At 44.6% G+C, this 24,793-nt stretch overlaps 1 protein-coding gene across 3 annotated transcripts; it reads left to right on the forward strand.

Annotated features, from left to right (window-relative positions):
* Positions 1 to 7,061: 7,061 nt before the first annotated feature.
* Znf3 (zinc finger protein 3) lies at positions 7,062 to 21,720 on the forward strand. 3 transcript variants are annotated; one of them, XM_006971201.4, is made up of 5 exons: positions 7,062 to 7,215; positions 11,113 to 11,238; positions 13,442 to 13,533; positions 14,143 to 14,269; positions 17,835 to 21,720. In XM_006971201.4, exons 2-5 carry the CDS (start codon positions 11,184 to 11,186, stop codon positions 18,899 to 18,901), a joined length of 1,341 nt encoding a protein of 446 aa, XP_006971263.1. In that variant the 5' UTR covers positions 7,062 to 7,215; positions 11,113 to 11,183; the 3' UTR covers positions 18,902 to 21,720. The 3 variants fall into 3 exon arrangements, with proteins under 3 accessions (XP_006971263.1, XP_076417163.1, XP_042123831.1); XM_076561048.1 differs by lacking the exon at positions 13,442 to 13,533; XM_042267897.2 differs by lacking the exons at positions 7,062 to 7,215; positions 11,113 to 11,238 and having other exon boundaries at positions 11,321 to 13,533.
* The last annotated feature ends 3,073 nt before the right edge of the window (positions 21,721 to 24,793 follow it).

Genomic DNA, 24,793 nt, shown 5'->3' on the forward strand with positions numbered 1-24,793 from the left:
GGTGAATGGGAGCAGGGGCAGCAGCCGCATGGAGGTGGATGCAAGCTGCCACCAGCAAACCACACAAGAGAAGCCTTTATCATGCCTGATTGTACCAACAGGGAAGGTGGAGTGTTATGGTGGTTTGAATAAGAATGGCTCCCAGTGGGCTGGAAAGAGGGCTCAGTGGTTAAGAGCATTGACTGTTCTTCCAGAGGACTGAAGTTCAATTCCCAGTACCCACATTGTGGCCCACAACTGTTCATAACTCCAGTTGCAGGGAACCTGACACCCTCACACAGGCACACAGGCAGGCAAAACACCAATGCACATAGAAGTAAATTTTTTTTTTTTTTTTTTTTTTGGTTTTTCGAGACAGGGTTTCTCTGTGTAGCTTTGCACCTTTCCTGGAACTCACTTGGCATCCCAGGCTGGCCTCGAACTCACAGAGATCTGCCTGCCTCTGCCTCCCGAGTGCTGAGATTAAAGGCATGCACCACCACCGCCCGGCCTTAGAAGTAAATCTTAACCCCCCCCCCCAATGACTCATATTAGTCACCAGGGAGTGGCACCACTGGACACGATTAGGAGGATTAGGAGGTGTGGCTTTAATGGCAGAATTGTGTCACTGGGGGTGGGCTTTGAGGTTTCAAAAGCCCATGCCAAGCCCAATCTCTCAGCCCATGGACCAGGATGTAGCTCTCAGCTACTCTTCCAGTGCCTGCCTGATGCCACTCTCCCAGCCATGATGATAATGGACTGAACCCTAAAACTGTAAGCAAGACCTCAACTGAATGTTTTCTTTTTGTAAGAGTTGCCTTGGTCATGGTGTCTCTTCACAGCAATAGAACAGGGACTAAGACAAGCTGGATCAGCAAGTGAGGCTAAGCATCCTGCTTATATAGCCAAGAAAGAGTATTTGGCCCAGTCATTCATCTTGGGCTGATCATAGTCGTTTGTTTACCAATCAGTCACTGAAGTGTGTGTTTTGACCAATCATGGCCTTGCACCAGTTCACAGCAGTCCTTCCGCTAGGGGAAGGGCTCCCTTCCTGTCAAGGTGGAAATGACTAGTTTCATAGACAGTTCTTTGGGGCCTATGACAGCAAAATGTCTGGTAGCAACTGTGTCAAACACACAGGTGGGGCTAAGTCTTCAGAAGCTTGGGAAATCATCTGCAATCTTTACACAACTGCCTCAAGGCCTCTGTTGAGTGTTGTAGACAACTGATGCTGATGTAAGGGCAGTCTGGCTAACTGTGAGGCCATAGTTTTTTTGTTTTGCTTTGTTTTTGAGACAGGGTTTCTCTGTGTAGATTTGGAGCCTGTCCTGGAACTCACTCTGTAGACCAGGCTGGCCTCAAACTCACAGAGATCTGCCTGCTTCTGCCTCCCAAGTGCTGGGATTAAAGGTGTGGGCCACCACCACCTGGCCGGAGGCGATAGTTCTTTGGCGGTGGCAGCCCACGCCTTTAATCCCAGCACTCTCTTTCTATCTGATATTTTCTTATTCCTGTGTCCTTCACCTAAGAGCCCTTCGAAAGGTGGGAACAGGTCAGAGCTGGACTTCCAGCAGACTCCCACAGGTTATACAGTCCAAACAAACTTATAAAGTTGACAGATATCTTTTACCTGCTCAAACATCTTTGGCTGGCTTGCATACAATGTGTAGTCCATACTTGTGTTAATGCAGACATGTATGTTACCTTTGAAAGTTTATGTATTTTCAGAATAAGGGGACCAGACACCAATGAAAATGGGTGGCCCAGGTGATCCAGCCTTTCAGAGTGCTTCTGTTGCAGTTTCCTCAGAGTTCTGCATTCAGAACAACATCAAGGCTGCTAGTTGAGATGGTCCAGCTTCACAGGACTTCAGAGAAGCTTTGTACTTTCCCATTACACAGACTGGACAACAAATGTTATAGCTAGTTTCCTTAGGACTTGACTATCATCTCAGTTTTCTCAGGGCCCTCTGGGGATGCCATCACCCCAGACAACAGGAAGCAGTCTAGAGAACACAACACTCATTTTGGTCATTTGGTGGGTTATGGATGTTTGTCATTATTTAATGGAGATATAGAAATATAGGATAAAAAGACAACTATTCATCTCAAATATTTTACATTGGTATGGATTTTTTATATTGATACAAATTTAATGTTATTTTTGCTAGAACATACTGTATATACATTTCTACTCTTGTTTAAGGTATTATACCTATGCAGCTCATTTAACAACATAATGTAAATTTCTAATCCTTGAAAGTTATTATTACAAACTATTTAGGATAATAAAGAAATACAGGTTAGTAGATAGTCACCTGTAAAAATCAAACTTGTAGTTACGTTAGGTATGTTTTCAAGGTTAAACAGCTATTTTAGATACATAGGTGATCTTCAAATGCTTCAGAGACCTACAGAGTATGGCATTTAAGATGTTTACTAACCTAAGGCTTTTCTTTTTTTCTTTTTTTTAAGATTTATTTATTATGTATACAGTGTTCTGCCTACATGCCAGAAGATGGTGCCAGACCTCATTGCAGACAGTTGTGAGCCACCATGTAGTTGCTGGGAATTGAACTCAGGACCTCTGGAAGAACAGCCAGTGCTCTTAACCACTAAGCCATCTCTCCAGCTCCAACCTAAGGCTTTTCATGAGACAAATCTGTTCCTGGCAGCACTGATCTACTTCATAAAAGGATGATGGGTGTTGAAGAACCTCCATATGGCATTTGCTTTCATTGTGGCAAAACTAGCTATTTGGGCAAGAAACTGCCCTTGCCTTGACTGCTGACAGTATGCTGTACAAATTGGACACGCAGGACACAAAGGAAAAGAACTGCTGAACTTTGCCAGGACAAGATGGGACTGTCCTTCAAAATTCCTGTTTCACAGAAAGATCTGTCAGATATTCTAGCCCTGTAGGCTGAAGGTGAATGCCCCAATGGTGCAGAGGAACCCTGGGTGACTGTCCAGACAACAGCTGCTTCTGTCATTTCTACAGTTTTGGAAGTTGCTTGCTCTGTACTTCCTGTTTACTTAGGTAATATTATATCCTTTGTGAGTCCCTGATGGAGTTGAAGACTAGATAGTTACAGTTTTCCTTGTTAACAAATTCAGAAAATAAACATAAGAGATGTAAAGTTTATAAGGATGAGAAACAAAAAAGTTTGAAGTGTTTATCTAAGAAAATGTTTTGAGGTCTAAAAAGATAATTTTGGGTTGGTAACAGAAGTTATAATAAAAAAGTAAATTAGGTACATGACTTTGGATTCACCAAGATAGAATAGAGAATGGAGTATTTTTTCTGAATTTGCCAAATGCAAATGGACTGAATATTGTAAATGTAATTCTTACTTGATAATTGCTCTTATTGTATATAGTCTTATTATGTTATAGATAAAACCTTTCTTTTTTATTTAGACAAAAAGGGGGAAATTTTGCTGCATATTTGTTTAACTATGTAAAGAAGTGTTGCATATGTATAATTATGTAAAGATATGTTGCTATTTTACCTTGCCTGCCTAAGGCATCTGATTGGTCTAATAAAAAGCTGAATGGCCAATAGCGAGCGAGGACATATAGGTGGAACTTCCAGGCAGGGAGAGTAAGAAGGAGGATGAATTTAGGCTCAAGGAAGAAAGAAAAAGAGATAACAAGGGGACACCAGGATTCAGCCAGCCAGAGAAAGCAGGAAAATAGAACATACAGAATGAAAGAAAGGTTAAAAAGCCACTGAGGCAAAGTGTAGATGAATAGAAACTTGTTAAATTAAGTTAAAAGAACTAGTGGGACAAGCCTAAGCTAAACCCAAGCATTCCGAATTAATAATAAATCTCCATGTCTTTATTTGGTTAGAGGCCCAAAGAAAATTCCAACTATAACTTCTTATTCTCATTAAGTATGGTTATGCATCATCCAAAGGCTTCCATTCCCTAAGCCATCTCACTAGCCCAAGGGGGAGCATTTTATGTCAAACAAAGATTTTATTTGAAAATCAGGCATGGTAGTGTACACCTTTAATCCCAGCACTTGGAATACAGAAGCAAAAGGATCTCTGTGAGTTCCAGGCCAGCCTGGTCCACATAGCAAGTTTCAGGCCAGCCAGAGTTGCATTGTGATACTCTGTCTCAATTAATTAATTAATTGGTTAATTAATTAACTAAAAGATTTTATTTAAAAATGTTAGGCTTGGGACAAATCAGGCCATGCTAACTAGCAGAACCTTTCTCCAACCTCACAGCTGCTGTAAAAGAAATGACATTCAACTGCCAGGCAGTGGTGGCGCACGCCTTTAATCCCAGCACTCGGGAGGCAGAGCCAGGCAGATCTCTGTGAGTTCGAGGCCAGCCTGGTCTATAGAGTGAGATCCAGGACAGGCACCAAAACTACACAGAGAAACCCTGTCTTAAAACAACCCCCCACCAAAAATAAATAAATAAATAAATAAAGAATAAACAACTAGTGGACATGTGTGCCAGACAGTGGTGGCACATACCTTTAATCCCAGCACTCGGGAGGCAGAGCTAGGCGGATCTCTGTGAGTTCGAGGCCAGCCTGGGCTAACAAGTGAGTTCCAGGAAAGGTACAAAGTTACACAGAGAAACCCTGTCTCGAAAAACAAAAAAAAAGAAAAGAAATGACATGCACCGTCCTGTGATCCTCACTTCCCCTAAGGAAGTGTACCAAGTGTCTAGAAATCAGTGGTTGCAGGTGGCACACCTCATATGATGGACACACATTAGCTTAAGAGCCACATCTTTTCCTCCTTCCCTTGCAACTGAGTTATAGGTGGTCGTGAGCCTACAGACAAGGGTACTGGAAAATGACCCCCTGTCCTCTGGAATCGCAGCAGCACGTGCTCTTTACCACCACACCATCCCTCCAGCCTCAAGCACATACTACTGACTATTCATTAATTACGTGGAATAGGATTACCTGCCCCCCTCCCCCCGAAACTGGTAAGATGGAACACCACCCCTCACTCCTGTTAGTCTCCGTGGCCTGGAATATGTGAACTCCCATCACAATTACTGTGGCATTGACAATGCTAAACCGTTTACCCCAAACCACAATCTGCCTCAGTGTTCCTCTTGAACCCCAAATGTGAGACTTTATAGGAAGCTCATTATAAATATGTATATGTTAGTAAAGCAATCTTTTTTTTTTTTGAGACAAAGTTTTGTTCTGCAATCTAGGCTAGCCTCAAACTCTTGGCTGTTCTCAGATTTCAGCCTCTAAAGCACTAGGATTAGAGATGTGTACCCCCAGGCCAGGTTCATAAGTGCAAAATCATTATTATTTATGTGAGACCTCTCACGTAGCCCAGGCTGGCTTTGAACTCCGTCTGTACTGAAGAATGATCTTGAATTCCTGATCTTCGTGTAGCCGCCTCCCAAATGCTAGGAATGAGTCCTGTGTCATCTTGTCTGATTTGTGCAGTGCTGAGGATGGAACCCAGGGCTTCAGCCAGGTTAGGCAAGCATTCTAAAAACAAAGGTAAAGGTTGGCGAGATGGATTAGCAGTTAAAAGCACTGACTGCTATACCAGAGGATCGGGTTCCATTCCCAGTAACCATATCGTTGATCACAACCGTCTGTAACTGCAGTTCTAGAAGATGTGTTGACCTCATCTGACCTACACCTGCATCAGGTGGAGGTATGCATACATACAAGCAGGGAAAACTTGCAAAAAAATATTTTAAAAAACTGAAGTAGGGGCTGGAGAGAATGCTCAGCGGTTAAGAGCACTGGCTGCACTGCGGGGGGTGGGGGTTGGGGGTTGGGGGGGTTGGGGGGTGGCCCATGCCTTTAATCCCAGCACTTGGAACTCAGAGGCAGGTGGATCTCTGTGAGTTCGAGGAGAGCCTGGTTTACAGAGCGAGATCCAGGACAGGAACCAAAACTACACAGAAAAAACCTGTCTCGAAAGGAGGAGGAGAAGGAGGAGGAAGAGGAGGAGGAGGAAGAAGAGGAGAAAAAGATCTCTCTCTGGCATGCATGCAGGCAGAGCACTCATACTTTTTTTTTTTTTTTTTTTTTTTTTTTTTTTTTTTTTTTGGTTTTTCGAGACAGGGTTTCTCTGTGTAGCTTTGCGCCTTTCCTGGAACTCACTTGGCATCCCAGGCTGGCCTCGAACTCACAGAGATCCGCCTGCCTCTGCCTCCTGAGTGCTGAGATTAAAGGTGTGCGCCACCACCGCCCGGCTAGAGCACTCACACCTTTAAAAAAAAAAAAAATCTGGCCGGGCGGTGGTGGCGCACGCCTTTAATCCCAGCACTCGGGAGGCAGAGGCAGGCGGATCTCTGTGAGTTCGAGGCCAGCCTGGTCTACCAAGTGAGTTCCAGGAAAGGCACAAAGCTACACAGAGAAACCCGGTCTCGAAAAACCAAAAAAAAAAAAAAAATCTGAGCTAAACCTTCAGCCCATGGTTCACATTTTTAAAAACTTATTTATTTTTATTTTATGTGCATTGTTATTTTGCCTATATGTATGTCTGTTTGAGAGTGTCAGATCTTGGAGTTACAGAGCGTTACTAACTGCCATGTGGGTGCTGAGAATTGAACCCGGGTCGTCTGGAAGAGTAGCCAGTGCTCTTAACCACTGAGCCATCTCTCCAGCCCCCACCTTTTTTTTTTTTTTGTTTGTTTGTTTGTTTGGTTTGGTTTTTTCGAGACAGGGTTTCTCTGTGTAGCTTTAGCGCCTTTCCTGGAACTCACTCTGTAGCCCAGGCTGGCCTCGAACTCACAGAGATCCGCCTGCCTATGCCTCCCAAGTGCTGGGATTAGAGGTCTGCACCACCACCGCCCAGCATGGTTCATATTTATATTAACGGATCTTCAAGTTTCTTATATTTGCTGTGGAAGTTTAGGCGATGGTGTTGACTGGTCCACCGGATTTTATGGCCTGAATTCCCAGAGCCTCCAGCTTCTTCCACCTGCTCATCGTCCCTTCCCGACCTGGCCAGCAGGCGGCGCGGTCTGCAGCACTTGTTTTTCCTGCACACCAGTCTTCTTTGAGTCAGCGAACCATCGAGAGATGAAGACCTCCCGTTTTCCTAGAGAAAGCAAACGGGCGTTTGGCTCACGGGGATTGTAGTGGGTGGCGAAGGACGACCCGGAAACGACATGGGGAGGGGGAACTTCCGTTCTTTGTTCTGTTCTCGGTTGTGTGGGTCTGTGACAGGGTCCAAGAGGGCCTGGTTCGTGTCCGGCCCCCTAATTACGTCCCTGTCCCCAGGGTGAGTGGGGCCGTCTTCGGGACTCGCGGTGAGGCGGAAGTGTGGTCGCCGGGGAAGGGGGTTGGTGTTCACGCCTCTGCGGCCCGCGGGGTCCCCGGGCCCGGCTCCGTGGGGTCCTGGGCCCTCCTTGTCCCTGCGGCCGCTGCTCAGCTCCGCAACCCCGGCTCCTCGAGCCCAGCGGGTTCCCGCGTGTCGCGGATTGGGACTCCGGACCTGCTCTTGTGTCCTCCACCGCCAGCCCCAGTGTTTGAAATTTCCAGCGTCGCTGCAGAGGTCCCTTTCTTTAAAACAGCTGATGACAGACAGACAGCCAGCCTAACTTGGTACTCTCAGTGCACCGTTTTCTGTGCTGGGGGCAGGAGAAGAAGTTTGTTTTTCCTTAATTGGATCGGAGAGTGAGAGTAGTTCTGTGTCTTAGTGAGAACTAAGGCTGGGGAGGAGATGCGAACTCAGGTCCTCAGAAAGATCCTGCGGGGACCTCACCTAGTGTCCTATAGATATGTTTTATCTTGCTGCCGGATACCCTTTCCTGGCGAAGCTGTACAACGCTGGCGCAGACTCCCTGCAGAAAGTGGCTGAGTGTCCAGCTGACTAAGACACTAAGAACCTAGATTGACACAGAGAACCTTCAGTTCATATCAGCTCTCTAGGGTGCAATGAAAAGACAATGGCCTTCGTCGGTAGTTATTAGAGTATATCCCTTTCCCTCCGTACTTCTTAAGCATCTATATTAGAAATAAGTTTCACGTGAGTTTTTCCATTTTGCTCCCTTAATCATACAGCACTGGTATCACCTAAAGCAGTGGTTCTCACCCTTCCTAATGCTGCGACCCTTTAATACAGTTCCTATGTTAGAGTGACCCCCAACCATAGTTATTTTTGTTGCTACTTCATAACTGTAATTTTTCTACTGTTACGAACTGTAATGTATATATCTGTTTTCTGGTGGTCTTAGGCGACCCCTGTGAAAGGGGCCTTCGACCCCACCCCCACCCCTAGTTGAGAAACACTTAAAATGAATTTCCAGGAATTAGTCAAGCTTGCTGGCTCACATCTGTAATCCCAGCACAGATGCAAATGAAGCAGGAGTATGAATATAATTTCAAGGCCAACCTGTACTATACAGTGAATTAATTCCAGCCTAGTCTGGGGTATACTGTGAGGTCTTACCCAATAAAGAAAGACAAAAAAAAATAAATAAATAAAATCCCAGAAACTGAACATAAGATGTCAAATTTCTTACATCACTACTTTAATCTTAACAGGGGTTAACTCTGTAGAAGGAAGAAAGGATCCAGGAAGGGAGGCCTCCTGACCTGTCCTCACTGTCATGTGGTCCTTCTTGGTCCCTTGGGCAGTTTGAGGGAGTGGAGTTGGCAACAGGGCCGGGGAAAGGCTCTGCCCATACCCAGATGGCAGAAGTACCATGCAGAGTTTCTATGAGAAACATTGTTGACTGACTCAAGACACTGGGGACTTGTCCTCAACAATATGCCTTTGAGTTCCAGCTTCAGTTAACACAGCCTTGAACGGGGACTATTGCCTTTCACTCTGTTGTTTGTTTTTTGAGACAGCATCTCTCTACAAACCCTGACTGTCCTTGAACTCATTATGCAGACCAGGCTGGCCTTGAAGTCTGCCTTCCAAGTACTGGTATCAAAGGCATGGGTCACCATGCTCAGCTTGCCTCAGCCTCTCAGGTGTCAGGTGCTAGGCTTTCAGGTCTGTGCGATGATGGACGAATTCCTACTACGCTACAGCCGGTTTGATACTAGAGTGCTAGCACCTAGCTTTGATCTGCCTTTTGTGATTGCTACCCCCTGCCTCCTTACCTTTTGTCTGAAGTCTTATCTGAGTTTCCGAGGGGATGGAAGCCTATGTAAACTTAGTAACAACCACCCAGTGGTGTTATTGCTGAGAATTTGCATTTGGCTTGGCATTGTCCCTTTGGGGGGCTTAGATCAAAGACTCTGGTATACGAATTGACTTGCTAAAGGTGTGATTTGTCTAACAAAAGGGCTCTTTGCTCAGCAAGGGCAATTCAGTTCACCGTGAGAAATCCACCCTGCATCTGGAAAAGGCTGAAATTCAGCCTTGAGGTGCCTCTGTACTTCTTTCCATGGACCTGCATGAACCTACACCCACTCCCGATAAACAACTGTGCCACCCATGCCAAGTAGTTGATTACCCCCACCCCCATCCCTCTCCAACAGGATTTCTCTGTAGCCCTGGCTGTCCTGGAACTTGCTCTGGAGACCAGGCTGTCCTTGAATTTAGAAATCTGCCTGTCACTACCTCCCTTGTGTCAAGATTAAAGGTGTGCTGCGCCGCCACCGCCACCTGGCTGATTTTTAAAGAGAAGATAATTTTGTTGTTTTTGTCCATTGTTTTTGACCCATATTTGCGATAGGGTCTCATACTGTTGCTAGCTTGGTCTATTTTTTTTTTTTTTTATGTGTATAGGTGTTTTGCCTATGTGTATGTCTGTGTACTGTGTGCATGCAGTGTCCCCAGAAGCCAGAAGAGGGCATCAAATCCCCTAGGACTGGAGTTACAGATGGTTGTGAGCCACCATGTGAATGCTGGGAATCAGGCCCTGGGCCCTCTGGAAGGACAGCCAGTGCTCTTAACCACTGACCATCATTCCAGTCCCTTGTTTGTTTTGAGACCGGATGGCACAAAGAGCTATGAGATCCTATTTTTAGAAAAAAAGGTGTGGAGTAGTGTAAAGAATGTTGCCACCTTCTTAGTGAGAGGAAGCACAATTGGGGTTAGTCCTTTTAATTGTTTTTTGAGATAGGGTTTCTTTTTTATATTTATTTACTTTTATATTATGTGTGTGGGTGTTTTGCACTGTGTCTCTGCACTGTGTATGTGCCTGGGGCCTTTCAGGTCCAGAAGGTGGCATTGGATTCCTTGGAACTGGAGTTCCAGATGTTCTGAGTTGCAGTGTGGGAGATGGTAATCGAACTTAGGTCTTCAGGAAGGGCAACAAGTGCTCTAAACCACTGAGCCACCTCAATAGTCCCAAGATAGGTTTCTTCTTCTTCTTTTCTTTTCTTTTCTTTTCTTTTCTTTTCTTTTCTTTTCTTTTCTTTTCTTTCTTTCCTTCTCTCTCTCTCTCTCTCTCTCTCTCTCTCTCTCTCTCTCTCTCTCTCTCTTTCTTTGTTTCCTTCCTTCTTTCTTTTTCTTTCTTTTTTGAGATAGGGTTTCTCTGTGTAACCTTGGCCTTTGGCTGTCTTGGATCCCACTCTGTAGACAAGGCTGATCTCGAACTCACAGAGATCCACTTGCCTCTGCCTCCTGAGTGCTGAGTTCTGGGATAAAGGTGTGCACAACCACTGCCCAGCAAGATAAGGTTTCTTTCTTTTTTTTTTTTTTTAAATTTTAAAAACTATTTATTTCTATTTTATGTGCATTGGTGTTTTGTCTGCACATCTGTGTGAGGGTGTTGGATCCGTTGGAACTAAAGTTCAGATGGTTGTGAACTGTCATGTGGGTGCTGGACTTGATCTTAGGTCCTCTGGAAGAACAGCCAGTGGTGTTAACTGCTGAGCCATCTCTCCAGCCCCAAGCTAAGGTTTCTTACAACATAGTTTGGCCCTGAACTAATCCCCCTTCCACATCTCCCTAGTGCAGGCATTACAGGTGTATGCCACCATACCTGGCTCAGGGTCAGTCATCTCAGTCTAGTGAATGATACCCACCTCATTACTACACTTGTCACTAAAAATGTTGGAAATCTGTGTGGGCTCATTACAGAAGTACCCATGTTCACAGGGATCAAAGGGTAGTCCTGTGTGTTTCTTCTCACTCTTCCTGTGTACTGAGATGCAATTCCCTTTATGAAATCAGGAGGCATTTTAAAAAATAACTTTGATCTCTTTGCCTCTGCAGTGCTTCTTCAAAACCTGCTTCCTGCTGAGTCTACAGGTAGGAGATCAGTGACCAAAACATTTCACTCACCCATGGAAACTCAGGCTGACCTTGCATCCCAGGAACCTCGGCCCCTGCTAGAGAGTGGTAAGATAATGGGGTTGGGAGAGGAGGTTGTTCTCCTCTTTTTCTGTTGTTTAACTTGCTTGTGTTTTTGTTTCCCTTTGAGGCAGGGCCTCACTTTGTTGCCATGGCTGACCAGAAACTCACTGTGTAACTAGGTTGGTCTGAACCTCGGAGAGATCCCCCTGCCTGTGCATCTTTAGTGCTGGGATAAAGGTGTGGGCCAGCACACTTGGTAGGCTTGTTTGTCTCTTGAGACAGGGTCTCATTGTGTAGCCGAGGCTGGCTTTTAATTTTCCATATTCTTGACTCGTGTCTGTAGTGTTGGGTTTAAACAGATATCTTTCACCAAGCCCTGCCTCATTCTTTCCTGTGTGTGTGTGTGTGTGTGTGTGTGTGTGTGTGTGTGTGTGTGTGTGTGTGTGTTGAGACAGGGTCTCACTGTGCAGCCCTAGATGGCTAAGGACTTCCTATGTAGACCAGGCTGCCCTGGAACTCCTAGAGATCTACCTGCTTCTGCCCTCCAGGTGCTGGGACTAAAGGCATGTGGCATCACACCCAAGCCAAAATAACTTTCATTGAATTTTTTAAATTAAATGTATTTATTTTGTTTGTTATGTATATAGACATATATGGCACAATACACCAAAGTTTCTATGCAGAGGTCAGAGGGCAAGCTCTGGAGTTGGTTCCTTCCTTCCACCATGTGAGTTGGGGGGGGTAGGCATCAGCTCAAGCAGAGAGGCTTTGTCAATGTGCCTTCACCCATTGAGCCATAGAACCTGCCCTGAACTCTCTTTTTGAAACGTTTTGTATTGCCATATAGTAATTATATATGATATTGGGTTTCATTACATTTTCATACTTTTTTAAAAATATTAAAGAGCTGTGGGGTTGGAGAGGTGGCTCAGTGGGTAAAAGCTCTTGTCTTGGAAGCATGAGGACATGAGTTTGAATCCCCAGAACCTGCATTAAACCATATGCATAGTAAGAATGTCTGTAGTCCCAGCATTCCAATGGGAGATGGGAGCTAGAGATGGGAGAATCCCCAGAAGCTCATAGGCCAGCTAGCATGGCATACATAGCAGAAAAACAACCAAGATACCCAGTCTCAACCGAGGAGGGAAGCAGGAACTGAGGCTGTCCTCTGACCTCCACATGTGCACCGTGGCGTGTATGCACCCACACTCACAGGGGCATTCCTACACACAAATTCCCCAAACGTTAGAAAGTTGTGTGGGAGAAAGGACTTCTAGGGCACTTACCAGGGTCATGTATGTCTCAGATTGTCATAGCGGGGTGTGTGACGGATCCGTGGAAAGAAGACTCAGAGGCACCTTAAGAGTGAATCTAGTCTTTCCTGGCTGCAAGGGGGTCCTGCCTTGGCGGACTGAAGCACTTTCCTTTCACCCAGGGCATTTTTATTTTCTATTTACAGTTTAGCCAGTTAATTTTCATATGCTCAAAGCAACCTGAAAGAAGCTCCCAAAGATAAAATGCCAAGTGCAAATTCCTTGATTTCTCAGGTACCACGGTTTTCCCGGTTTCCTGAACCAAGTTTTGCATAGGCCTTTGATCCTTGGGAGACTCTCAGACAAGATTCACATAGGGCGATAAGAGAAACAAAAGGTGTGGGTTAAACAAAGGGTGGATTAGGGCTAGGTGCTGCTCTCTGGAGCCCAGGCTAGGAGTAGCTCAGCAGGAACGCCGCCACACATACATTTGCTAGGTAAGCACTTAGCACTGAGCTAAGAGCGGCCGGTTTCAGTCATAATGGCTATTGTTCCCATGCTTACTAGGAAAAAGCATTTAAAATCTGTTTTGTCAAATCTAGTTATGTATAGTGGGTTAGACCCTGAGAGACAAACACAAAACTTACGGCTGATGGGGAAAGGTATGTGGTCCAGAGCAGAGCTAGGAAACATTTCTTTCATATTGATATAGATTTGGTCTTTGGATGGAAAAAGAGAAGAGGTGTGGGTGTTGTGTTTTCGGTCCGGGCTCGAGGGAAGCTGCTCATTTCCCTCTGCCTACGAATCTCCTACAAGAATTTGCAGTATTGGAAGGAAAATGAGAATGGAACTGGTCCCCGACCCCACTTGAAGAACAGGCATGAATGGTCAGGAGTGTGGCATTCATGGAAGCAGAGACAGGGTGGGTTTTGAGGCATGTGACCTTAGGTCAGAAAGCAGGCAGATTGATTCCTGGCCCTGGTATTGTCCTTCAGCTCTTTCCTCTTCAAAAGTCCCTTCCTTTCCTGACAAGGACAGCCTGGGGCAAGAGATGTTGGCTGCTGCACTTCTGAAGGCCAAGTCCCAGGTAAGCCATGGTTCCTTCCCTTCATTCTTTTCCTTCTCGTTTTGTAGAGTGATGTATCATTTAGTGCCCTAAACTCTTAATTCTGTCCATCAAAACCATGGTTCTGTGGCCAGACCAACACCTTTAATCTCAGCACTCAGGAGGCAGAGGCAGGTGGATCTCTGTGAGTTCAAGGTCAGCCTGGTCTACAGAGCAAGATCCAGGATAGCCAGAGCTACACAGAGAAACCCTGTCTGGAAAAACAAAAGCAAACGAAAATGGTGTTTGCGGCCAACCCTGCCAACTGGATATAATCCCTGGGATCTGTATGTTACAAGCAGAGAACTGACTGTCACAGATTGTCCTCTGACCTCCATTGTGTGCAGTGGTACCCCTCCCCCAAATAAATAAATGTTAATAAAAAAAATCATTTCCATTATGGACTCTTGGAAGGCAGTTATGCTCATCCCTATGCCATCAATGCTGTACCCTGTTTTGGATGCTCACACTGGTATTGCTCTGACCTCTGCCCTCATCCCAAAGAGCTCAGCCCCATCCTGGTTGCTGTCTGGTGCTGCCAGTCCTGACCCTTGCCCTGAAATTGTACATATGGCCATATGACTGTTTCAGGATTTGGTAACATTTGAGGATGTAGCTGTGTACTTCATCTGGAAAGAGTGGAAGCGTCTGGAACCTGCACAGAGGGACCTCTACAGGGATGTGATGCTGGAGAACTATGGGAATGTGTTCTCACTGGGTAAGGACTTGTACCTTCTCAACAGAGCATGCTACTTTTTCTAGGCTTCAGGGTTTGCTAGTGGCAATGTAGTCTTAGAAAACTCTAATAGTGGTGCTGGAGAGATGGCACTTTCTGCTCTTGCAGAAGACCTAAGTTCAGTTTCCCATTTCTCACATGGAGGCTCTCAATTGTAACTCCATTTTTAAGGGATCTGCACCAGACACACACGGTACATCCATGCATGCATGCAGACAATCATAAACATTAACAATAAATAAATTAAAAACGAAAACTAGCCGGGCGTGGTGGCGCACGCCTTTAATCCCAGCACTCGGGAGGCAGAGGCAGGCGGATCTTTGTGAGTTCGAGGCCAGCCTGGGCTACCAAGTGAGCTCCAGGAAAGGCGCAAAGCTACACAGAGAAACCCTGTCTCGAAAAAACCAAAAAAAAAAAAAAAAAAAAAAAAAACGAAAACTAATAACAGTAAGAATGACAACTCACATTTATAGGGTAATTTGCTGCTTATAAGGAGGTTTCATATATATCCTTGCATTTAATTCTCATAGTAACTCCACAGTTGAGGTGGTTAGTATTATCTTCATTTTATAGGTTTGGAACGTAAGGTTAAGAAACACAAAATCAGGGCTGGAGAGGCAGCTCAGTGCTTAAGAGCACTGGCTGCTCTTCCAGAGGACCTGTGTTCTATTTCTGCACCCACACGGCAGCTTGCAACCTTCTGTAGTCCCAGTTCCTGGGAATCTGACACCTTCTAGCCTCCACAGATACCAGGCATGCATGTGATACACATACATGCAGACAACCACTCATATATGGAAAACAAACAAAAAGACCCTTAGAAGCCAATTGGGCATGGTGGCATATACCTGTAATATCATCATTTGAGAAGTAGAGGCAGGTGCACCAGCTGTGACATGTTCACTATGGGTTTGAGACCACCATGGGCTGTGTGAGACCCTGCCTCAAACAAACAAGCAAACAAATAATGAACCTTAGACACTTTTTGCATGGTAGTAGAACTTGTGAATGACAAAGTTTGAACTCCAGTGTTTTTTCCTGTTATTTATATCTTTGGATTTATTTGTCTGTCTGTCTGGACTTATTTATCTATCTGTCTGTCTGTCCATCCATCCATCCATCCATCCATCCATCCATCCATCCATCCATCCATTCATCCATTCATTCATCCACCTATCTACCTATCTACCTGTCTGTCTATTTGAGACAGGGTTTCACACTGCAGCCTAGGCCGACCTGGAACTCATTAAGTAGCCCAGGATGGCATTAAACTGTGTAATCCTTATACTTCATGTACTGTAGTGCTGGGGTATAGGTGTGAGCCACCACATCTGGCTGACCCCCTCCCTATTAACACCAAACCTGGTACTTTAGCCATCTATTTCCAGGACTTAATGTGTCACTCAGAGACTTTTCTAAAGGATTAGGATGTTGGGATTCCTGAACATGGAAGGTGGTGCTCTGTGTCTGAGTGAACATTCTAGAGCTCTCTGTTCTTTTTTCTGTTGGATTACTCCAAGGACCTACTGTTTTGTTCAGGAGCTTCTGTACCTCTTATAGAAATGTATGTTCTGAGGCTGGAGAGATGGCTCAGGAGTTAAGAGCACTGCTGCTCTTTCAGAGGACTATAACTCAGGTCCTAACGGCCACAGCAGGGGGCTCCAAAGCTACCTGTAACCTCAATTTTAGGGGGTGGTGTGGGGCTGATGCCCTCTTCTGGTCTCCAGAAACACCTGCACACATGTGGACACACACACACAATTTTTAAAAGAAATGTATTGCTAGGCATGGTATTATACACCTTTAATTCCAGCATCTGGGAAACAGAAGCTGGGAGACCTCTGTGAGTTCAAGGCCAGCCAGGTCTAAATAGTGAGTTCCAGGACAGCTAGCCAGGGCTACATATTGAGACCCTGTCTCTGAATAAATAAATAAACAAACAAACAAAATCAATTCCTTGTTTTAAGTAGAAATTACCTCCTTAACACTTAGTTAAGTCTCTCACCTCACTTTCAGTTAGAACATTTTTCCCAGCAGTACCAGGGCATCTTCCTAACTGCCAGTTGAGATGTCCCTATGCATTTCCTTTTGTCCCCTGCAGACCTGGGGTCTAGGTTTGTGCTCTGGGAACACTTAGTGTGGCCATGTCTCTCCCTATGAGCGGGTTCTTCTTTTGAGTCCTGTGACAGTCTCTTGGCTGGAATGAGAATTGAGGCGTCTGAGAAGAGAGAAGGCTTGAGAGGGGTCTATCCAAGTGAGTCTTTGCCCTGTCTGCTTTAAAAAATACTGACAAACTGAAAATACTACCTGGACCCAGTGGAACCATCCTCGGTGCCTAGAGTTCCCTATAGGAACTCTGTATATAGTGAAAATGAGAAGCCAGACATGGAGATTATTTATATAGTCTGCAACACAACGTCGCCTTCTTGGTCTACAGCCCATAGCTGGCCTAAAACTTTTGTCTTTGTTGGTGGCATACGTGGTTGGACTACAGACAGGTTAGTTCTCCCCGGGGATTCTTAGTGTCTGTTCTCTGCTCCTTCTTGCTCTACTGCTGTTTTTCATCTCTTTTTCCTGCCTCTCTCTTCAGCAGTCTATTAAGTTCCCTACCTATTTGCTCCACCTATCGGGCTTCCCCTTTTTTGGACTGTGTCTCCCTATGTAGCCCAGGCTGGCCTCAAACTCATGGTCTTCCAGCCTACTGTGTGCTACAATTAATAGACACATATCACCCCTGTCTTTCTTTTTGTTTTGTTTTTTGAGACAGGGTTTCTCTGTGTAGCTTTGGAGCCTGGTTGGCCTTGAACTCACGGAGATCCTCCTGCCTCTGCCTCCAGAGTGTTGGTATTAAAGGCGTGCGCCACCACCGCCCGGCTTTCCTGTCGTTCTTAAACTTGCTACTTCACCCATTGTCCTTTTCTTCTCACCATCTTCCCAGCCACAGCTACAGCCTCTGACCTGCCTGGAAACTTTGGCGCTTCATTAAGAAACAAGTCTTTCTTACCTAGACTTGTTTTATTTTAAAGATTTGTTTACCTTATTCTTTTATGTGTGTGAGTGTTTGCCTGCATGTATGTGTGCACCACATGTGTTCCTGGTGCCTCTGAAGGTCAGAGGAAAGCATTGGATCTCCTGGGACTACAGTTACAGACAGTTGGGAGCTGCCATGTGGGCCCTGGGAATCAAACCCGTGTCCTCTGCAAGCGCAACAAGTACTCTTAACCTCTGAGCCAGCTCTTCAACCTCCCTTACCTAGTTTTTGTTCCCAACAAAGCAGGCCATCTCCTCCCATCCCCAGCACATCACTGACTTCCTCTAAGTTCGCACCTCTTCTCCCCAGCTTTCTCCCTGTTCCTTCTCTGTTTCTTTAGCCCATTTGTCTTACTTTGCTTTAGTTATACATAAAGGTTGGAGGCCTCTCTTCAGTCCAGCAAAGGGACATGTGCTTTTGGCACTATAAATGTCAGACACATGATTATTTTTTCTCTGACTTTTATTCTTTTCCTCACAAATAGCATATGACACTTGCATTTTTTTATTGTGCTAGATGGTGAGTCCAAAACTGGAAATGACCAAATACTCTCTGAAGGCATGGGGTCACATGAGATGATACTGGGACGATTGCAAACGGATGTTTCTCAGGGTCTTAAGTTTGAAGAAGCCTATGAACAAGAAGTCAGTCTGAAGAGACAGCTAGGGAACTCCTCTGTTGGAAGACTGAATAGGAAAATACAGGAGTTTCACCAAATGACAGTTGAGGAAAAGCTCACCCACATGGGACAAAGAAATGAGAAGTATAATGAGTTTGGGAACAGTTTCACCATGAACTCCAAACTTATTTCACATCAGAGATTTCCCATGGGAGACAGACCCCATAAGTGTGATGAATGTAGCAAGAGTTTTAATCGAACTTCAGACCTTATTCAACATCAGAGAATTCACACTGGGGAAAAACCATACGAATGTAGTGAATGTGGAAAGGCCTTCAGCCAGAGCGCACATCTTATTCAGCACCAGAGAATCCACACTGGAGAGAAGCCCTATGAATGTAAGGATTGTGGGAAGACCTTCAGTTGTAGCTCTGCTCTCATCCTACACCAGAGAATCCACACTGGGGAGAAACCTTATGAATGTAACGAATGTGGAAAAACATTTAGCTGGAGCTCCACTCTTACTCACCATCAGAGAATCCACACTGGCGAGAAGCCCTATGCTTGCAACGAATGTGGGAAGGCTTTCAGTAGGAGCTCCACCCTTATTCATCATCAGAGAATCCACACTGGAGAGAAACCCTATGAATGTAATGAGTGTGGGAAAGCCTTCAGCCAGAGCTCACACCTCTATCAGCACCAGAGAATCCACACTGGAGAGAAGCCCTATGAATGTATGGAATGTGGAGGGAAGTTTACCTACAGTTCAGGCCTTATTCAGCATCAAAGAATCCACACAGGGGAAAATCCCTATGAATGTAGTGAATGTGGGAAAGCCTTCAGGTATAGCTCAGCTCTTGTTCGCCATCAGAGGATTCACACTGGAGAGAAGCCTTTGAATGTAATGGGTGTAAGCAGAAATTCCGGAGTTTCTGCTGAATTAAACATCAGAGAATCCACATGAGAGAGCCATATGCCATTTTCCTCACTCCCTGAGTCTAAAGAGCTCTTGCCTTACTTTATATATAGGGCCAATTTAGAATGTATCCCACCTCCAACCTTTCACTCAGAGAGTGGGGCGGATTAGGAAAAACATCCTGGCACAGTGATCAGCAGGATTTCCCAGGAATGGATACCAGTCTTGAAAAATTGTGAGGCAAGTAGCAAATTAAGCACTGGGAAAAGAAGGAAGCTTGGGGACCAGTCACCCCTTTCGGGGAAGGGGTTTGCACTAAACCAATTTTCTCACACCAGAAGAGCCTTTCTTTCCAAGGTGGGGATGGAAGCTTATTAGCAACAAAATTCCAAGGATTCCACTAGTTGGAGTCAGTCCGGTAAGCACAACAGGCAGAGGGAAGAATATTCTGGGTCATCATAAGTTCTGGGAAGGGAAACAAGCTGTATTTCTTTCTTTCTTTTTTGAGACAGGTCTTACTGTGTAGCCCTGGCTGTTCTTGAACTCACTGTGTAGACCAGTGAGCTACACAGAACTCTCTGGCCTTGAACTCAGAGAGACCTACATGCTTTTGCCTCCTAAGTGCTGGGATTAAAGGCATATTCAACCATGCCAGGCCCCCAGAGGCTGCATTTCAAAGCCATTCTTCTAATCCAGCTTTAAGATTGGACAAGGAATATGCTGCTTTGGCATATGAATCATGGATTCAGGAAACTTGGTGCTGATGGGTTCATTTTATTGGGGGAGGGGGGACCCCAGCTAGGGTTTCTGTAGTGACTATCCTCGGAGCTCTTGGAGCAGTGATAACATGTTTTCAAGAGCAGTCTGGCAATACTGTAGGCAGACCCCACATCCTCCCTTGTAACAGGACTGACTGGAAATCTCATCGGAGCAGTAAATAACCTGAGGTAGATCAGCATTTACTACTGGCCTGACTCCTGTTCTCTCTTCTTCCTGTTCCTGTGGTAAAAGGTAATTTGATATCAACCTCTAGTTATTAAGGATGCTGTCAGGGAACTCACCTACCCAGCTTGTCCTACCCTCACCTCTAACATCTGGCCCCAGCAGCTGGACCTCTCTGGAGTACATCTGACTTCAGCTACTTCGGAGTACATAAACAGTAAAGCCAGAGAGGCACTGAGACCCAAGCTTGGCAGCTGGGCTCCTTGCTGTGTATGGGTTGTGCTCCAACCAACAGATGACTTTCCTTATTTCTCCAACCCTGCTCATCCTGTAGCTTAAAGGAAATACACTGTTAAACAGAATAGTTTTTTCAGAAGGGGAGATGTAGTGTGCATTTGTATAGGAATCAAAGTTTTGTCAGTTAAAACAGCACAGTCACTATAAATGGAATCCAAAAGTATACTCTGAAATTTGTCTTTGATAACCATTTTTGGGTCACAAATGTGAGGTTTTCCTGTCCCACATAGCCCTCTCAAACTCTTGCAGACATTATTGCAGACCATATAAACATGTGCAGCTATTCCCACCTTCATACCAAATTAGAATTTTGTGATCTGTAGATCATTTTGTGTGGTAGACTGATGACGAAAACTAAAGGTGTGTTTGGCTCTTTTGTAGCAATGGGCATATCTCTCTGTTTTGGTTTGGTGTTGGTAGGGTATTATGGCCATGGAGAATGGTAGGCTGGGAATGGGATGAAGAGGTTAACATTAAGATGGCTATGAACACCCAGCACTTACGAGGCAGAGGCAGGAGGATCTCTGTGAGTTCAAGGACAACCTGATCTACAGAGCTAGTTCTAGGACAGCCAAGGCTACACAAACCCTGTCTTGAAAAACCAAAAAACAAACAAAAATGGCCACGAACTCATATTTTTTTTGGGGGGGGGTAGAGTATGGTAATGGATCATCTATTATGTGTCTTTAATTTCACAAATCTTTGGAACTGATCATTTTTGGCTCCTTTAACACTTATTGCCAGGCCTGATGGTTCAAGCCTCTAATCTCAGCTACTTGACCGGTTGATAGAGGAGGATCACAAGTTCCAGGCCTGCCTGCACTATGAAGTGAGTTTAAGGCCAGCTTGGACAAGTTAGTAAGGAGTCTATTCCATTGTTTGTCTTTCTAATTACTGGAAATTAAGCTGAGCCTCATCAGTTATACAACTGGCTTCTAGTTCTGCCTTTTCAAGCAGGACATAATTTTTTTATCAAATAAAACTTTGAAGAACATTTTTTCTTTCTTTTTTTGATACAGGGTTTGTCTGTGTAACCCTCTCTGTCTGGGAACTCGCTTTGTAGACCAGGCTGGCCTCGAACTCACAGAGATCTGTCTGCTTCTGCCTGCTGAGTGATTGGGTTAAAAGTGTGCTTGAAGAACATTTTCATTCTGCAAAAGAAGTTGTTTTATTCACCTCTGCTGGGGATCATATCCAGCATTCCTTTTGTGCTGGGTAAGAACTAAGTACCTCAGCCTAGATTTTTTTTGTATGTTGTCAGCCTAAATTCATTTTTGGTATGTTTATGCATGCATACATGTGCCATGGAATGCACATGGAGGTCAGAAGCCAACTTGCAGGAGTTGGTTCTCTTGCAGTGTGGGTCCCAGGGATGAAATCAAGGTCACCGGGCCTGACAAGGGCAAGTGCCATTACCTGTGGAGCCATCTCTCTGACCGAGGAATTTTTACTTTATTTACTTTTGTGGTTTATTTTTGACCCAGGACTGACCTGAACTGATCCTCCTGTGTCTACCTCCCAAATGCTGGAATTACAAGCATATGCTGCCTTTCATCTCCAGTGACATCTTTGAGATCCAATTCAAATGATTCTGGGAAAGTATGTTATGTAATAAAGTTTCTAACTGAGCACAGAGTCCAGTTTCATGTACACTTTTCAGGTAACAGGATGAACAATGCAGTGATGATAAACATCTTATTGGATTGTTTCTTTTTTTTTTTAGTGAATAATACAAAACAAAAACAAGAGAAAAGGTTGTTTTGCTTTGGTTTGTGTTTTAGGTGGAATCTTGCCATGTAGCCCAGGCTAGCCTTGAACTCAATCCTGCTGCAACCTTTTTAAATTCTGGAATTATAGATTAATCCGTCATACCCAGTTAAAAGATAGTTTTTAAAAAGCCCTCCATAGTCCTTTTTTAAATAAATATATATAAGTTGCTTAGACAGTTGGGTTTTTTTATTTTTATTTTTTTCACTTAAAAAAAAAAAAAAAAGTCCAAGGGCCAGAGCTGTAGCTCAGTTGGTAGAGAACTCACTTCACTTGATAAAGTCCTGGGTTTGAGCTCTAGCAATGCATAAATTGGGCATGGCTAGAACATTTAGAAAGGTCAGGAGTTAAAGGCTATTCTTAGTTATAAATGGTTGCGGCTAGCCAGAGCTACATGAAACCCTACTCCCCGTCCCTAAAAAAAAAAAAAAAAAATGCACCCAGCTAGATGCATTACTTAAAATGTCAGTAATGAATCAAAAATTGTATAGACTTATTTTCACACAAAGATGATTGTGCTTACCAGAATAGTTTGTCCTAGAATAGCAATTCTTCTGCTTTTTTGTTTTGAGACAGGGTTTTTCAGTGTAGCCCTGGCTGTCCTGGGCTCTGTAGACCAGGCTGGCCTCGAACTCACAGGGATCTTGCCTGCCTCTGCCTCCCAAGTGCTGAGATTAAAGGTGTGCACCATCACCACCCAGCTCTTTTACTTTTTCTTAAGACTTTATTTTTATTTATGTCTGAATATAGGCCTAAGGAAGCTGTACAAGGGCCCATGGAGCTGGAGTTACATACAGGCAGTTGTGAACTGTCAGACATAGGTTCACAACTGCCAGACTTGGGTCCTGTAAAAGAACAGTGTCATATTACTTACTGTTCTATTGCTGTGAAGAGACACCATGACCAAGGCAACTGTTATAAAAGAAAGCCTTTAACTGGGGGCTTGCTTACAGTTTTAGAGGTTAGTCCATGATCATCATGACTGGAAGCAGATGGGCACAGAACTGAGCAGAAGGTAAATAAGAACTTTACATCCTGATCCACAGGCAGCAAGCAGACAGACAGACAGACACTGGTCCTGGCATGAACTTTTGAAATCTCAAAGCCCACCCTCAGTGACACACCTACTCCAACAAGGCTGCACCTCCTGATCCTTCCCAAACAATTCGGTGGGGACTAAACATGCAAACAGATGAGCCCGTGGATGTTATTCTCATTCAAATCACCACAGGCAGTATCCACTCCTAACTGAGGAGCTGTCTCTCCAACCCAAGAATGATCGTTCTTAGGACCAACTGCCTGTTGAGGTGGGGTACAAACATGGGGATTATCCCAAATACATTGTTTGATTCCTTTTCATCCCTACAGCTTCTCAGTCAACATCGGATCCATCATTCTTCCATAGTCTCACCTTGGCCCTTGTTAGCTCATTCCAGGACTTTGGTACCAGCCTCACAGTGGGTCTCTGCATTCTTTCTCCTACACTTTTTTTTCTTCCTACCCACACATATTAGTTACTGTACCGTTGCTCTGGCCAAATAATTGACATAGGTAAAATGGAGAAAACGTTAATCTTGGCTCACACAAATTCTGGGGCCTTTTCCCCCTCTTCCAGGTTATTCATTTATTGTATAAGTTGAGTATTATATAATAAACTGACATTACCTCTCCAGCTATGATAACTTAACAGATGAGGACAGACATTTTAGAATCTTTTTGTGTTGCTTTCACAGCTGTAGATTTTTAGATTTAAACTTGAAGTATAAGACTGGCACAGCTATTCCTCTGTCTGTGGCCAGTACACAATTCATTCTACCCATGATACTCTAAGAATTGAAATATGGGTTGAGAGATGGCTCAGTGATGAAGAGCACTTGCTGCGCTTCCACAGGACTTGAGTCTGGTTCCCAGCACTCACATGGGGCAGCTTACAATCACTTGTAACTCTAGTTCTAGGGGATGCCCTCTTCTGGCCTCTGCTGGTACCTGTACACACATGGGGTGCACATACACTAGTAAATTTTAAAAGGTTGAAATACCTTTTAAGAACAGTGAACTATCCAGGACAGGCACCAAAACTACATGGAAAAACCTTGTCTTGAAAAAAACCAAACTGTGAACTGGATCACTTCTGGCCCTGCCATGACTTCAATGACTTAAGGTTTCCAGGGTAGGTGGCAGAGAACATTTACTGAAAGTTGATGCTAGTCCCTGGAGGTCCTTGTGATGCTGGAATCTACATCTGAACAGATAAGATCTGAGTAAACAGCACAACAAAAAATTGCTTTGCCTATTTCACAAATCCACAGCTGATGTCCTTCAATAAACCCAGTTACCTGCTTGGCCTCGCCAGAAGCCAATCCTTGACTCATGAGGCTGAACATAATGGCAGTGGGAATGTGTGGGGAAGGTTGTTCACTTCATGGCAACCAGGAAGAAGAGAAAGGGCCTGGGACTAGGTATTCTCTAGGGGTGGGCCTTGTCATTCATTTTCTCCAGCTAGGCTTCATCTCCTGAACTTTCCACATCTCCAAATGGCCCCACCAACTAGAGACTGACCACAACACATGAGCTAATGGGGAGATGTCCCCTCCTATTGTAACATTGTATGTGAATTGTCATACTGACAGCATGTCAAGAGTATTTCTGTGTCTCCTTCCCTGGATGAAAAGCCAAAGTTAATTTTTTTTATTTATTAATTTCTTATGTGTGTGTGTCATGAGAGGTCACCTGTAGAGACCAGAGGACAACTTTCAGAAGCTGATTCTCGCCTTCCACTCCCTGGGTCCAAGGGACCAAACTGAGGTTGCTGTTTTGAGGCAAGTGCCTTTCCCTGCTGAGCCATCTCACTGCCCAGAAATCTCAATTCTTTTATCATGCCACAGGGTTGGCTGGTTGGTTTGTTTTCTTCTTCACTTCTCAGCCCTGCCTCCT

This window comes from Peromyscus maniculatus, chromosome 23 (assembly GCF_049852395.1).
Source record: "Peromyscus maniculatus bairdii isolate BWxNUB_F1_BW_parent chromosome 23, HU_Pman_BW_mat_3.1, whole genome shotgun sequence".
In the NCBI taxonomy this organism is placed as follows: Eukaryota; Metazoa; Chordata; class Mammalia; order Rodentia; family Cricetidae; genus Peromyscus; species Peromyscus maniculatus.